At 36.3% G+C, this 14,912-nt stretch overlaps 1 protein-coding gene across 15 annotated transcripts in view; it reads left to right on the top strand.

Moving 5' to 3' along the window:
- Positions 1-14,912, top strand: part of CaMKII (Calcium/calmodulin-dependent protein kinase II) — a 329,599-nt gene that overhangs the window by 260,961 nt on the left and 53,726 nt on the right. For 10 of the 15 annotated variants that reach the window (XM_071586336.1, XM_071586335.1, XM_071586323.1 and 7 more), the window contains exons 9-11: positions 2,470-2,592; positions 3,161-3,244; positions 5,105-5,165. In XM_071586336.1, the coding sequence (XP_071442437.1) occupies positions 2,470-2,592; positions 3,161-3,244; positions 5,105-5,165 (268 nt within the window). The remainder of the gene's footprint in view (positions 1-2,469; positions 2,593-3,160; positions 3,245-5,104; positions 5,166-14,912) is intronic. The other 5 variants (XM_071586337.1, XM_071586333.1, XM_071586332.1 and 2 more) reach the window with 2 other exon arrangements.

Raw genomic sequence — 14,912 nt, 5'->3', positions numbered from 1 at the left:
TCATCAATAATTAACAATATATTTCAATTCTTTTTTGGTTTTAAAAAGGACGAGATTTCATTCCCGGTTGCTACCTTCTGCAATAGAAGGATAGGTAAACATGATATGTGATCCTAAATGATGTTTGCATAATTTTCTGTGAATAAACCTTGTAAATAATTTATTTTTTTGGCATTAAGCACATCATCATATATTGCATTAAACTTATGTGCAAAAAGTTGTTTTGCATTACGAGAAATATGGTGGAATGGATTATGCTCATATAATGAAGTTCCTCTGTGTAAGCAAAAATTTGGCACATTTTCTCTGGAGTTATTTATACTAGTATCATGTGAAGTTTTCTATAAATATCACATTATAAAGTAGTAAACATTTTCTCACTAGCCACACTCAACCTTCCATTAATGATTTCTACCAAAATATTGGGAAAATCAATGCTCTCAAGACCATGTTCATTGAAAAAGCATGTTTGCACTGTAATTGGACTATTTTTGTCTAAACTTATACTATATTGACTTAACATTTGATGACCGTCAAAAACTTGAGGTGCATGTATTTTAATTGCTGGTGCTGCAAAACATAAATTTTATTTTATTCTTGTTGACTGAGTGCTAAAGTTTATTTATGATTTCAGTGTTCAAATACAATTTTCTTAAATTTTGTCAAATATTCAGCATAGCTCTTCTTCAATATTAGTGGTAAATTGAGAGCCTATGCTGAATAGAGTGGAAATATGGTTTAAATTGATTGAATGATTTTTACCATTTGCAACTTTTGAACAGAAATATTATAATTTTTTGAGGTTTTAGTTTTTTGAAATATAAATAACTAATCCAATTTTTTTCAAATCTCTAATTCATGCAAAATCCTATGTAGGATGGAAAATTGTTTTTGGCTGTTAGAGTCCAAGTTCTTCTCTTCATATATTATTGCCTGCTCAGCCTCAGCCCTTGAACTCTTGTTGTCATGAAAAAGAGTATGTGATGTCAGGAATTGGGAAAATTCACTTTAATTCACCTTTAATCCTGCCCATCAAAAAGCAAACCCCAGCAGTATGCAGTGATATAGAAGAATTTCAGGAGCTGTGTGTTATTTAGGACTACTATGTTAATTTTCCTTGCATATGCATCTCATGGGTTGTTACATGCCCAGGAATTTATGCTTAATGCCGTAGATGATTAAAAAGTGTGCTCCTCAAGATTTTTAAAATTAGCAGAGTAATTTTATGTTCAGGAGAGAATTTGGGATGTTTTAATATGAAAGTTTGGGCTTTTGTATGCAAGTCTGAATTATCTCAGGGTTTCTCTGTGAACTTAAAACTTATCATTGGTAAAACATTTCCTGGAAACTGCATATATTTGCAGCCATTTGTATCCTGTATTAGTATTAATCTAAAAGTGTCAGGATGAAAGTCTAAATGCATTAGTATTGGTAGTTACGGTGCTTGGTAGGGAATGGTACGACTTGGATGGCTGATACATACCAGTCCTAACATTGATATCTATGACTGAAATAGAAGTGGGTTTCAGCTATACATTATAAACGGAACATAATGATAAAGTCTTTTTGTGTAAGGCTACAGTTTCATAAGGTTCATCAAGCATCTATATTATTAAATGAATAGCTGTCTAAAGGTTTTTTTATTTTAGCAAAGGGCCTAAATAGAGTTAAATGTGCGTTTATTTTTATCAAGATAAAGTACCTAATAAGTATTAATAGCACACTTATAAAGCAGTGTATGAATAAGAAGTCATTGCATTTGGTTTGACTGATTTAAGCCTAAATCATTAGTAAAACATGGAAGGAGTGTCTTTTGAATCCCTTCTGAGGGTTGAGCGATCGAAGATATCTGCTGCCGTTGACAGACATCAGCAGTTTAGGTTTCAACTTGTTGAAATAAAGTCAGTGATGAATGATTAGAGTAAAATGAAAGTAATATTCCTTTCTTGTTTGTTAGTCAATGATTTCATTTGGTCAAGTTTCATTATGAGTATTACCTCATGATTAACAATGGCATTCATCTCTAGCAAGGAGGGCAAACCCTCTGTTGTATTGCCTTCAGCAATGTTCTCATAGATTGAATGCATCAGGTGTTTTTGTATTGCAAGTGAACATTTCCTTGTTCAGTGTATTATGAATATTCAATGGAAGATTTCTCATGAAATGCAAGGTAACGTCATCATCAGTGTTGAAGGGTATATTTTGACGTAAGAGGACTGTTTGTGGTTTGCCGGTTTTGGTCCTATCTTTTGCGTAGATGTGATTCAAATTTGTCCATGCTTAATACCAATTAAATTCATCGTGCCACATCACCCAAATAAAAATTAAGTTGGACTGAAATTGCCAATGCTTCAGATTTCACTCTTATCAAACTAACAAGGCTTGACTGCATGCGGCTATTAAAGAAGTGCCTTTTTTTCCTTAGCTTCTGAAAATCTTTTAAATCTCAATTGTTTACCCTGTGCCTAGTATCCATCACCAGAATGGGACACTGTGACTCCAGATGCCAAAAATCTTATCAATCAAATGCTCACTGTCAATCCAGCAAAGAGAATAACTGCCTCGGAAGCACTCAAGCACCCTTGGATCTGCGTAAGTATGGCGACGTGCAGAGAGTGACTCAAAGACCTTGATAAAGTTTTTGGCAGTGTGGAGCATGAAAACCCTCATTGACCCCCATCTCCTATTCTCTTTTGATACAGTCATTGCTAAAAGAACTTGTTGATAGCTTGATATTAGCACGTACTTATATAATTGCAAATGCATTTTAGCCCATTTAATCTGTTGGTGACTGTTGCACTGGTGATATTTTTATACTTTTAGTCTCATTCAAGGATCATAGCACTGAGTTTCTCCTCTATCCATTTATATATATATATATATATATATACATATATCTATTTGTATATTACATCACTTTTTTGTTTCCATAGTGCAAAGTTTTGAGTTCACATTTATCGAAGGGTTTCTGGGTAAAAAGCCAGATAAGAATGTTTTCATAAAGAAATGGGCTGAATGTACAATTGCCTTTTGGTGAAATGGTGTTTGCACTTATTAAATCATCAAAATTTTATTTGATTATTGTATAAAGTAAGTACATATTAGTGGTGGATTTGTGAAAAATATTTATTAAATGATCTCCCCTCGTACTTTTCCATAGCAACGGGAGCGTGTTGCATCAGTTGTCCACAGGCAGGAGACTGTGGATTGCCTAAAGAAATTCAACGCCAGGCGCAAACTCAAGGTAAGACTTTGCTTTATTTCTTCCCTTCACATGTTGTATGACAACTAAAACTTTAATGATGTCACATTGCAGACCCATTCATTCAAGCTTTGATTTTCATGATCTATTCTAAATGTTCATGACATAAATTCATCATCAGTTTCAAACTCCCCTATTTTGCCATTGTAATAATAGTACCTACATAATTATGAAGCTCTGGTCAACCAAATCATGCTGTAAATGCTTCTGTATGATCCCTTTCGCCCTATGCAATGCACATCTTTGAGTCAGTAGAGTTGGAATTTAGTGTGTTGAGGTAAAATGTTGGAAAGTGGTGACAGTTTGTCAAAAGGTTACAAATAATTGATTGGCTCTTTGCCAACCTCAGTGGCTGAGTGCGATGATGTCCTTGCCTGCTGCTCTAGAGGCTGTGGGTTCGATTCCCACCTCTTGGTGGGTTTTCCTACACCTAAGGCATGGGTGTTTGTGAACGTAATATTTTTGCCTTGAAATCATCTGTTGGGCAGAGCTTCAATAAATATTTGTATGCCGCAGTCCCCATTATGTGATGCTCTGGGAGGCAAGTGTTATGAGCTTAAATTTGACACTTAAATTGGGGCATTGCTGGCCTCACATCCTGGTCTGAGAAAGACTTCTGATTGATGGTCTCAAGGCCCATTGAGCCTGGGGCCATTTGAGAATTCCTTACCTCCCACCCACCCACCCAACAACCTGGCTTTCATTTCCTTCTAATGATGCAGGCTGTCAAGATTTGTCTAAATGGAAGCGAGCAGGATGATTGTATTAATTTATGAATGTGGGAATTCAAATCATAAGTTCTGGTTGGGTTGGCTGTGAGCATCCAAGACCACTCGTATTGGAGCCTCAAGGTGTGAAACGAGGTAATAGCAAGAGTGTGGGCATTTTTAAGAGAGTTGGCCAGTGGTGGCGCTGGGAGGGGGGAGGGGAGTGTGTCTGATGTGGCTTGATCTCTTCCCAGGTGACCCTGGACCCTTGGAACCACTCCCCCATGGCCTCGGCCCCTCCCCTATGCCTGGCTCTACTTTTTCACTGAGCTACTCTTTCATTTCTCACAAGTACTCTTGTCCCAATTGTCACTTACAAGCATATATTCTAATTTTACTTTCTTCAGCATTGTTGACATAAATTATTTTGTCGTTGTTTCATTTTTGTTGAGTAACTCTAGACTCGTGTGCCCTTTTGTGAATTGTAGTACTTGTTGCATAGTTGTGAAATGTCAGTATGGGACCTAGAGCTATAAGTTAAGGGGATCGAAATGGTGCGGGGGGCTAACGTACTGGCTTCCCACCCTGAGGGCCCGGGTTCAAATCCCGGCGGTGTTGAATATTTTTCAGAGGTATCTCGATCCCTACTTGAGGTGCTTTGTGGAGGGCACTTTGAGTGAGTACGCCGTCCGTCGGATGGGACGTTAAACTGCGGACCCCTTGGCACCTTTCGTAAAGAGTAGGCTAATGCCGACGCCGGGTTTCACTCCACCCTTCATCCTTTCCTGTCCATCCCCTATGGCGCAAATGACCTCAGCTGTCGGTTGCCTCCCCTAAAAACTAATACTAATAATAGCTATAAGTTAAGCAGAAAAGCCAGCAGCTGATGTGAATTCTATTATTGACCAATTAGTAGGCTTCAGTTGTTGTGCCCACCTCAGAATTGGGCGTGCCTTTTTCTCACTAAGGTTGGCAGATTTCCTTGCCAGAAATTGATTGGTGATTGTGTTGAACATTAGCTTATTGGAATTTATGTAATAGTGTTTTTGTAATGTTTGAATTCTAATTATGGATCTAATGCATCAAGTGTCATATCCTGTAGACCAGTAAAGCTCTTATTATCCTTGTGTTTCAGGGAGCAATTCTAACCACAATGTTAGCCACACGAAACTTCTCCAGTAAGTATGATGCTCATGGTAAGTACCTCCAGCCCCAATGCTGTGCCGGGTATGTTTGATTAGAGTGGAGTCAGTGTCGACAAATGGGTTTCCGGGACACCCCTTGCCATCACTCATTGGTGATGCTGGGATTGAAAGGTGCATGGCAGGGCCCTCTTGTGTCTTCCTATCATGCTCTCTCTTCACGCCTCTCCTGTTCTCTTCTTGGCTTCCATGTTTTCCGTACATAGGGTAGCCCTGATTACAATTACCATTGCTCAGTACAGTGAATGGACAATTTTCTTCCCATTGGCGGCCTCTTTCTCTGTTGGATTTGAAATCTGGTGATGGACATATTAGTTCTTTTTAAGAACTAATTTGCTTTGATTAATGAGCATGTATTTTCCAATTTACTAAATCAAAAGCATACAAGATATGGATGAAAATACTAGAGCCAACAATTGTTCCTATGTATTAATTTTAGTTGGCTCTAATGTATTTGGATAATTTAACAGTAGGTTTAGCTTGGCACTTGTTTTTTACGGAATTAAATTGACTCTATTTTGCAGTTGATTCCCTGAGAAAGGGCAATTCCACGGGAAGGAATTCAAATGCTTTCCTAAGTTGCGGCTATAATGACATGTTTCATATTTTATCTCCATAGAAGCAAGTAATCAGATTTTAGGTTTTCATCGTAAATTGTTCTTTAAAGGCCCTAAGTAAATTTACTTTGTTTTGTCTTTTGCATTCATATGAGAATCATTTTTAGAGTCAGCCAAGTGAATTGTTTCTAAAAGGGAGTAAAGGATTGTATCGTGGCAAGGCAAACTTGAATTTGATACAGATATTCTTTTGCACTTGCAAAAACCATTTAGCGATATTAATTATTATCATAATGCTAAATGCAAAGATGTCTTTATGTTAAACTTGTAGTTCTGTGGATAGATTAAATGAATTCTTCGAATTGATTTGTGGGCATCAAAGTTCTTTCAAATTGCATGCATTTCTATTGCCTTCATAATGGGTGACTTTGATCAGGTGATGTCCCCTGCCCCAGCACTCATTCCCTCCCCCACCCCTTCCCCTCCTCCCAAGCATGCACACAGTCTCTCACCATCAAACAATGATTTCCAAATATATGTATTCGCCATCTCCTCTCCTTCTACCACCACTCAGTAGTGACTGGCTACTGAAGATGCAATATATCCAGTCTATATTTTAGTATATTTAATGTTTAATAAAGTATTAACATTGGTCAGTATTTTTGGTCCATATGTTTGCCCCAAAACACTCTGAATTTTTGGCCGGTAGCAATCTAGAATATTTGTCTCTCTTGAATTATTTTTTAAAATTAGATGCCCAACTGAATCAAGAGTGTCATTCCATTCCTACTTAACTTCAGATGGTGATGGATGTATGAATACCCCATGTGCAATTCACACAGTTTTTCAGATATTCCCCCAATGATTAGCATTGCCTTTCCCATTCAATTCTATTTTGAAAGAAGAGTGAACATCAACTACAATTTCTTCATTACTCTAATGGATCAAAGATGGAAAACAGAAAAATTATCAGCTTTGACTAGGAATCTAATCACTCATTGAACAAACTTTTGTCGGGTGATTGCACAGTGTATTCTGTGTGAATATAATTCCATTCTAGAAAATAGCAAAATAAAATCTCTGTCTGAAGTGTGTTAGGAATTTTTCCATTAAACTTGCCAAAAATAACCTCCCTTGAAACAAACAACATCCATTAAATTGGGTGAAATACAAAAAGCCATGGCAAACAAAGCATATTGTCGACAAACAGCAGAATGTACAGGTATGTCAATCCAAAGGACAATTAAAAGGGGCAATTTACAAAACATTTGCATTTATATCAGGCAGCCATGTGGAAATTGACCATGTTTTATGAATGGACTTAAGAATTATGAAAATTTGGAAACCTCACAAACTTCAACCTGATGATTGATCTTATCTCCATCAAAAATCCTGCAGCCAGTGACTGAGGGGCAAGTCATGTGGCGTGGGCATTCAAAAGGGAAGGAAACTAGTGAAGAGGGGGGGGATTGAAATAGTAGCACACTAGGGTTGCTTAAATTTCAAGTTGGTCGCTGATATCAGGGAATTCATTTATTTGTTTTACATCTTCCGGTAATATATGTTTAGTTTAAACAAATGTAAAAAGCTATTTATTTGGATAAATTCATCTTACAATTAAAACAAGCTTTGGGTGTTTCATGACTGAATTTTTTACGCTCCGACAATCTGGAAAACAAGAGAGTTACAATAAAAACAAAGGAGTAAAATTACCACAAATATGTGCTGAAACAAACATACATTACCACTATGATCAGAGATATGAAATAATTATTGCTCTGAGACTTTTTTTGCATGTTCCCCTGTTACACCTGAGAATCTCATTATTTCCCTTAAGATATTTAAAAGTGCCTCTCAAATGCTAATAGGCAATTCCTTCTTCGCCTCCGATAAACTGGTGTTTATTTTTATATCAATTATATACTCATGAAATTAAATGCACAAGAAAATAAAATTTAATGCCAAGGCAGTTCTGTTTGTAAATTAATATTGAAATGGTAGCAACTAGTCCATTGTTTAATATTTGATGATAACACTTGAACAGCGCAGGAAATAATCTTCATCATTTAATAGGATTACATAACTAGCAGCAATTTTAAATGTGGAGTATGTATTTTGTGTGGTATATTTCTTTTCCATGGAATCTAACAGTTTGATGACTACATCCCACAGAGTGCTCAATAAAGTTTTGCAAGTGTGTTGACAAAGATAATATAGATTATGTAAGATGACCGAGCACAAAGAGCTCATTATTTCTCCTTAGATGGTCAACTAAGAAAGTAATGCACATGATTTTATCATGATTATAAGAGGTGTTTATTCGGTGCGTACCGAGTTTATCATCACTGGTGGGTTTTGGATATGCACAAACTAGCACCACTAAATGTCTAAGCCCCACCCAAAAAGACATCCAAACACCGTGATGCTACGGTAAAACCTTCTGTAAATCTGGATACTTACTACCTCCCTTCATTCCATGCAGCATGCCTATGTATTGTTTTCCTCCCCCTGGATCCTCTCTCTGCCTTAGGGGTTAGGCGGGAGAAGAGACTCCATAGCCTTAATCTCGCCCCAAAACGAAGACGATTGTCTATCAGTCTCTCATGCCCAATGTTCTCCCTCCCATCTAAGTCGTCAGCATTTAATCACCAATCAAAATGCCCTGCACCCATTTTACTACCGTACCTTGAATTTCTCCCAAAAACTCTCTCTCCTCTCCCGCCATGCCTTCTGCTTATTTATTTGTTTTTTTTCATCCATTTTACTTTTTCCACCCTTCTTCGCATCAAGAATCTAAGTATCTAAAATTGACAAATTCAATCATTCTTGGGATGTGATAAACATTTCATTAAATAGAAGTTGTCAAAATATAGTATGGAAATTTACATATTGTCAGTCCAAAAATGATAAAAATTAATAAAAAATCAAAAGTTCTACACGGCAGCCTGACGGATAATGGTCTTCTTCTTATATGATATATGAGGTGAGGTTCTTCTCTTTTGCCTCCATAACCTGACAGGTTTATAGTTTCCTGTTGAAGTAGGAGGTCAACAATTTCTGTAAAGGCTGGAGAATTCAAGGCTTCAGCCGGAAAACTGCAAAATTCCAGATTCTACTAGCATACAATACACCATATCAAAAAGAGTTAAATTCATGCTTTTGGCCTAGTCATTCTCTTCAGAATTATGTGAAACAGTCAATTTTCTGGCTATCCCTCATTCATTTTGTTCTTTTGAGGAGTCATATGACTAGAGGTCACGTGTTCATGTCACATGACTTGGCATTGCATAGTTGACAATACAAGAAACAAAACACTCCTCAACTGCTACCCGAGCTTCTTTTGGATTATTCCAGCCTCCATCTCAATCGTCATTCTTTGATTGTCAGAAACATGCGGTAGCGGCAAACCTCTGCCATGTGACATGATTCCCTTCTCACAAATGTAAGGGTGGTGATCTCTCCAATCTAGATACTGGTCCATTTAGTCCTCTTGTATGTCATCCGCCCGACCCAGCCTATCTCACCGCAATTGCCTGGCTCAAGGCTGTCTCCACTTATTCTTTATGCTGAAACTTCTCTCTTTGATCTCTTCTCATCGAAGAGAAAATTTGCCTCGACTTTCTTGGAGATTTGGTTTTCTTCTCCTCTTTCAAGGCTACACAAAAATCATTGGTATTTATTCAGAGCAGGCCTCAATAAGTAAATGCCATACTGCCATCGCCATATTTGGAAGCTCAGGCATTCCTGAGTTATGTATTTTTCTCTGTAGATGGGCTATTTTCAACTTACTCATTCATTCGTAGGTTCTCCTTTTTAACATTTACCCTTCCCTTTAAGAAGAGTATTGTCAACAGTGCACCAATTCCATTATATAGATACTCAGCTAAGTGTCTCTGATATCCCTTGCCAATCTAAGTGACCAGTATCATCAGCGGTAAACTTCAGACACTACTTACGTGGATGATGAAGGATCTGCCTTTCTCATTTGCCACCTTCTCTGAGTTGGGGAAATATCTGAAATGCATGCTATATAATTATATCCTGATTGAACCAATTATCAGCATTCACATACATGAAACTCCATGTACAAGAATACTTCAAGTGTGTTGATTGTTCTCCTTTAATTTATCAAATTGTAGTACTTCTCCCCTCAATACCATTTTTCCAAATGGTGATTTTCATTTGTCTGTTTATTTTAACTTACCAATTCACTTTATTGAGCTGCTAAGGTTCCTGGGTCCATAACCTGTTGGCTCTCACTCTTCTAGTAAACCTAGCAAATAAATACTAAATTGAAATAAGCTTGTGGGGGCAGGCAACATTCCTGTGGAACTACTTAAAGGTTTGGGACAATGAGAGAGGAAGAGTCTATATTGACTAATTTTTAGCATTTATGAGAAAGGAATCTAACATGAAGACTTTGTCATATCATTATTAGTTCCTACTCCGAAAAAGATAAAGGCTACAACATGTGAGGAATACAGAACAATAAGTTCGATTTCCCATGCAACTAGAGTTGTTCTCAGGATCATCAACAAAAGGATGGAGAGCAGGGCAAATGATTACTTAGGGGATGATCGGTTTGGGTTCAGGAAGAAGAGAGGCACGTGGGATGCCTTTGCAGTAATGAGATTTCTAATCGAGAGGAATATAGGGTGCAATCAGGATGTATTTGCCTGTATATTTCAAAAAGACATATGATTGAGTGAATTGGGAAAAACTAATGAATATATTAGCGAAATTAAGAATAGAATGGAGGGATAAGAGGCTAATCAGCTACCTGTACATGCCTCAGACTGCTCAGGTGTGAGTGGGGGACCGAGAGTTCGAACGGGTGGTGTTAGGAAGAGGTGTGTGGCACGGTTGTACATAAATACTGGTGCTTTTCAATGTATATTTGGAGGAAATAATCTAAGAGGTATTAAGGGAAGAACAGGAATAGGAATGGAAGTCAGCGGGGAATACGTGAAACCAGTCAGGTTTGCCGATGACCAAGCTATAGTTTGTCAGTCAGGCAAGGGGTTTTAATCATTGCTGAGTGTATTGGAAATTCAGGGCGACAAAAATGGGATGAGAATAAATGTAAATAAAAAAAAGATTATGCAATTTTCCAGAAAGAGGATTGCTGAGTTTAACATTAAAATAGGTGGGCAAAAACTCTCGCTGTCGGCACAGCTTACGTATCTCGGAAGTGTTTTGGGCCATAATGGTCTAAGTAGTTGGGATTTGAGGAAAAGAATTGTGTTAGGCAAAGTGCTTTCTCAAGGAGGGAATTGATGGTAGGGATATAGAGTAAGGATGTATAGAAAAGGCTCATTGAAACTTTGATATGGAGCATGGTTATGTATGGTGCGGGAACGTGGTCACTGAAGCAGGATGATAGGCATAAATTGGAGGTTTTTGAAATGTGGGTGTGGAGAAGGTGAAGTGGACAGAAAGGAAAACAAACGAGGAAGTGCTAGGTATGGTGAGAGGGAGGAGAGGGAATTGTTGGGAGAAATCCAAAGGAGGCAGGAAAAATGGATGAAGGGCATATTGGTTGGCAGTGGGATGTTGAAGACTGTAATAGAGGGGAGAATGTTAGACAAACGAGGAAATGGCAGGAATAGGGGATAGGGATGTTGGACGGGATGAAGGGAAGAAGGAAGTAAGGAAGTGCAGAGAGATGAAAGGAGCCTTGTTGTAGAGTAGGATGTTGGGTTGTTTTTTTAGAAGAGACAAAATATTTATTTGGTAGTAGTGTCTATCCAAAACCCACCTTAACTGGTAGATTACCTAAAAAGACTCACAATATGTTCTTTATATTAGTCACTTGAGATGCTCAATGTTAGTTGTTTCTAAGGAATACTTGTGGTCTTCTTTATCAGAGCTTGGAGTTTTATAAAATAAGCCATCCCAAAATTGATCTGCATTCAAAATTTCACATTTGTGAACTAATGTTGGCTCGCTTGAAATATGCATATTCAAGTGAAAAATAGGTCTATTTGTGGCATGATATGGTGACCTACAATATGCTTCTTGTGAATATTATAAATGAAAATCAATTTTGCCCAATTTCCTTTTGTAATGATTATCATAAATTTGTTTGGCCAGATTCATTGCTTTAAATGTAAACAAAATCTTTTTACCTTGAGTATTGTTGAAAAGTGTTTTTTTTCAAATATAATATAACTAGCAAACCCAGAATAATGCATGCCATTGATTCAGAGAGACAACCGTTGATAAACAGTCCTCACAATCCATAGTACATATTTTTGTATACCCTGTGTGTGATAGAGATGCACCACATTATATTTGCATTGCATTTCTTAACCAGGGATTGAAATCCCTCGTTTAAAGTTTCCACCAACCCATGGGTTGGATCCACCTAAGACTATTGTCATTGGGAGTCATTACTGTGGCCACTGTTCTAGTTCAACTTCCCCCCCAATCATTTCTTGCAATTTTTGTCTCATGAGATCTAATTGGAAGTGTGGCATCACTTGACGAGGCTGAATTACGGGAAATCACGTACATAAGTGACATCACAGAAGCTGGGTGGGTCAGGGCATCAGATGAGATCAAAATGTGAAAATTGTGATGTGGAAATTACCTCTAATTTGTAAACATACAAGTGACACATGACTGCAGTAAAGTAAGACACTGAAATGGTAAACTTTCACTGTGTTGAAATCCTACACTGAATATTTTCCTGATGGTCAATAATGATACCCTTTTTTAGAAAATGCTCTGTTTGCATGATTGGCCAAAAGTCCATCTAAGCCCTCATCTATTGTGCTTAATTTAGCCCTTATGTTCAGCAAATACTGAGATTACTTATTATTTGTCAACATCTAATTTGTTGTATCTACTTCAGTCATTCAAAAACCTTCCCCATGATCTTTGTTCCTTGATATTAACTAATTTCAAAGTACTCTTGCAATTTAGATGTAGGCAGTAATGCTGTGGTCATAAAAAAATAATATGAACTATATTTATATAAACAGTCTCATCAAAAAGTCCTCATTTATGGAGTAAAAATAGTAATTTTTCCATTGTCTGGGGCAAGTCAGAATATAAAATGTATTCATAGAAAGCCAATGGTGATCATTCTGAATTTATTTTTTTCAGTGGCCACCAATATAAATCAGATGGTAGTAGAAGTAAGCAGAGGACAATAGCATAGGAAGTACATTTAAAAACATTAGTTTGTTAAATTTTTTATTGAAATCACTTGAATGCATCGACTATGCTAATGTAGTTCTTATTTATTTCTAATTGGTAAAATACATGCATAATAACTTTGATGAAATAAATTTAGATACCTCATGAATTACTTTTTCAAGGCAATTGTTGTCCTGTTATAAAGGGTATTGGAAATATCTATGCTCCCTTCATTAAATCATGAGATGAATAATGCATCTAGTTTTAAAATATCCGAGGCATTATTTTGATATCTTAAACTTGCACTAAAATCCCATTCCTATTGTTGTTCAGGCACCATGTTTCTGTAGTTCCTCCTGCAATAACCTTAGGTCAGCTATTGTGTTACATTCAAGTGTGAATGAAGACACTCTTCATATTCTGACTCCACGGTTCAACTGCCTGGAAATCCAGTACACTTATACATGTATGCACTTAATTGTGTCTGCTGACTTAAATCTTCACTGTCTTCTTGTTCCTAACAATTAAATGATAATCTAATTAAATGTACACCAGTGTAGTTTATGACTTAAAATATCAGTGGAATTGCTTCCATTGTGATTTTGTCAATGAATGAGCATCCATAGGTGCCAGAAAGGTATAATCATGTGGTTAGACTTAGAGAGCACTAGTAAATGCAAGTTGCCTTAGAATAGTAATTTGTATCTGTAGAGTGATTTGAGTGTAAATGTAAATGCTAACAGGCCTTGTTGCTGTGTTGGAATGCAATCAATACCTTTAGATTAGTTTGCAAAATTAAACATATAAAAGAATATTTATATGGACAGTTATGTGTATAAATAATTTGATTTAAATTGGCAATGCTGTTCCTTCATGATTTACTCATTATTTACATTGTCTAAGTAGTTGTACCTCAGTTAAAGCTGGGTTCATTTTTAGGTATCCTGTCTTTTGGGTTGATAACTATTGATCTTATAACTAGTTACTGAACATAGGTTTTTATGTTTGCATAAATTGTATACAATTATATTTCCGAAATTCAAACATTATTAGTTCCATATAAGAATGCAACTTAAAAATGAATGTAAACTCAATGTAGATGACGTGGCTAACTATTAGCTGGGGAATAAATGTATGAATGGCATACCTAATAACTTTGCAATTCAATCTGATGATAAATAATATCCCAGATTTTAATTTTCCTAAGAACTATAACCTTTCCTAAATTGATTATCATAAAACACTTATGTAAACATTCAGTACCTCTTTCTCTCTACATTATATATATATATATATATATATATATATATATATATATATATATATATATATATATATATATATATATATTGGTTATTCTTTCATTGTTTAAATGTTGTTTATATTTCATGAAATTATTTGTTGGCATCAAATTATATTCATCGGTTTATTAAGCAACAGAAGAAGACCAATAAAGCTTCTGAGTAACCTAATTATTATAGAATAATTTAATAATGTTGATTATTGAATTGATTTTATCACTTACAATGATGTCAATGTGATGGTCCAGCTAGATTGCATAAATTATTTTACGGAAAATGCAGAAAGAGAATATACTTTTTTCCTACTCCCTTATCTATAATTCTGTTGCATAGTTAATGTGTAACATAAATCCATTTTATTGTAATCTTCGTCATTTTACTCCCCCCACTAAATGTTACGTATTTACGTTCTTGTAATTATAATTTTCAGATTGTGTCATGTCACGACATCATCTCACTTGTAGTGCTTTTTCTTCATAATATGGTCTTATCTCAGAAGCCATGAATCCTGTGGAGAACGGAGTAGGTAGCACCCTTTGCTACTCAATTCAGGGGCCATGGGTTCTGTTCCCATTCAAATGAATTTCTCTCTACCTATTTCTTGAATGTATCTTATTTTCCTTGGGGATATTTCATGCCCATAATCCAACTTGAAAAGGGAAAAATGGCTATTTTTGGATTATCTTTAAAGAAATTATCTCTGACACTGTACTTGAACAATATTTGTCCGTCAGATAAAA

The sequence above is a fragment of the Hetaerina americana genome, unplaced genomic scaffold, assembly GCF_022747635.1.
Source record: "Hetaerina americana unplaced genomic scaffold, ioHetAmer1.1.p SCAF_22, whole genome shotgun sequence".
Taxonomy (NCBI): domain Eukaryota; kingdom Metazoa; phylum Arthropoda; class Insecta; order Odonata; family Calopterygidae; genus Hetaerina; species Hetaerina americana.
This window is presented reverse-complemented; position numbering and strand designations above follow the sequence as displayed.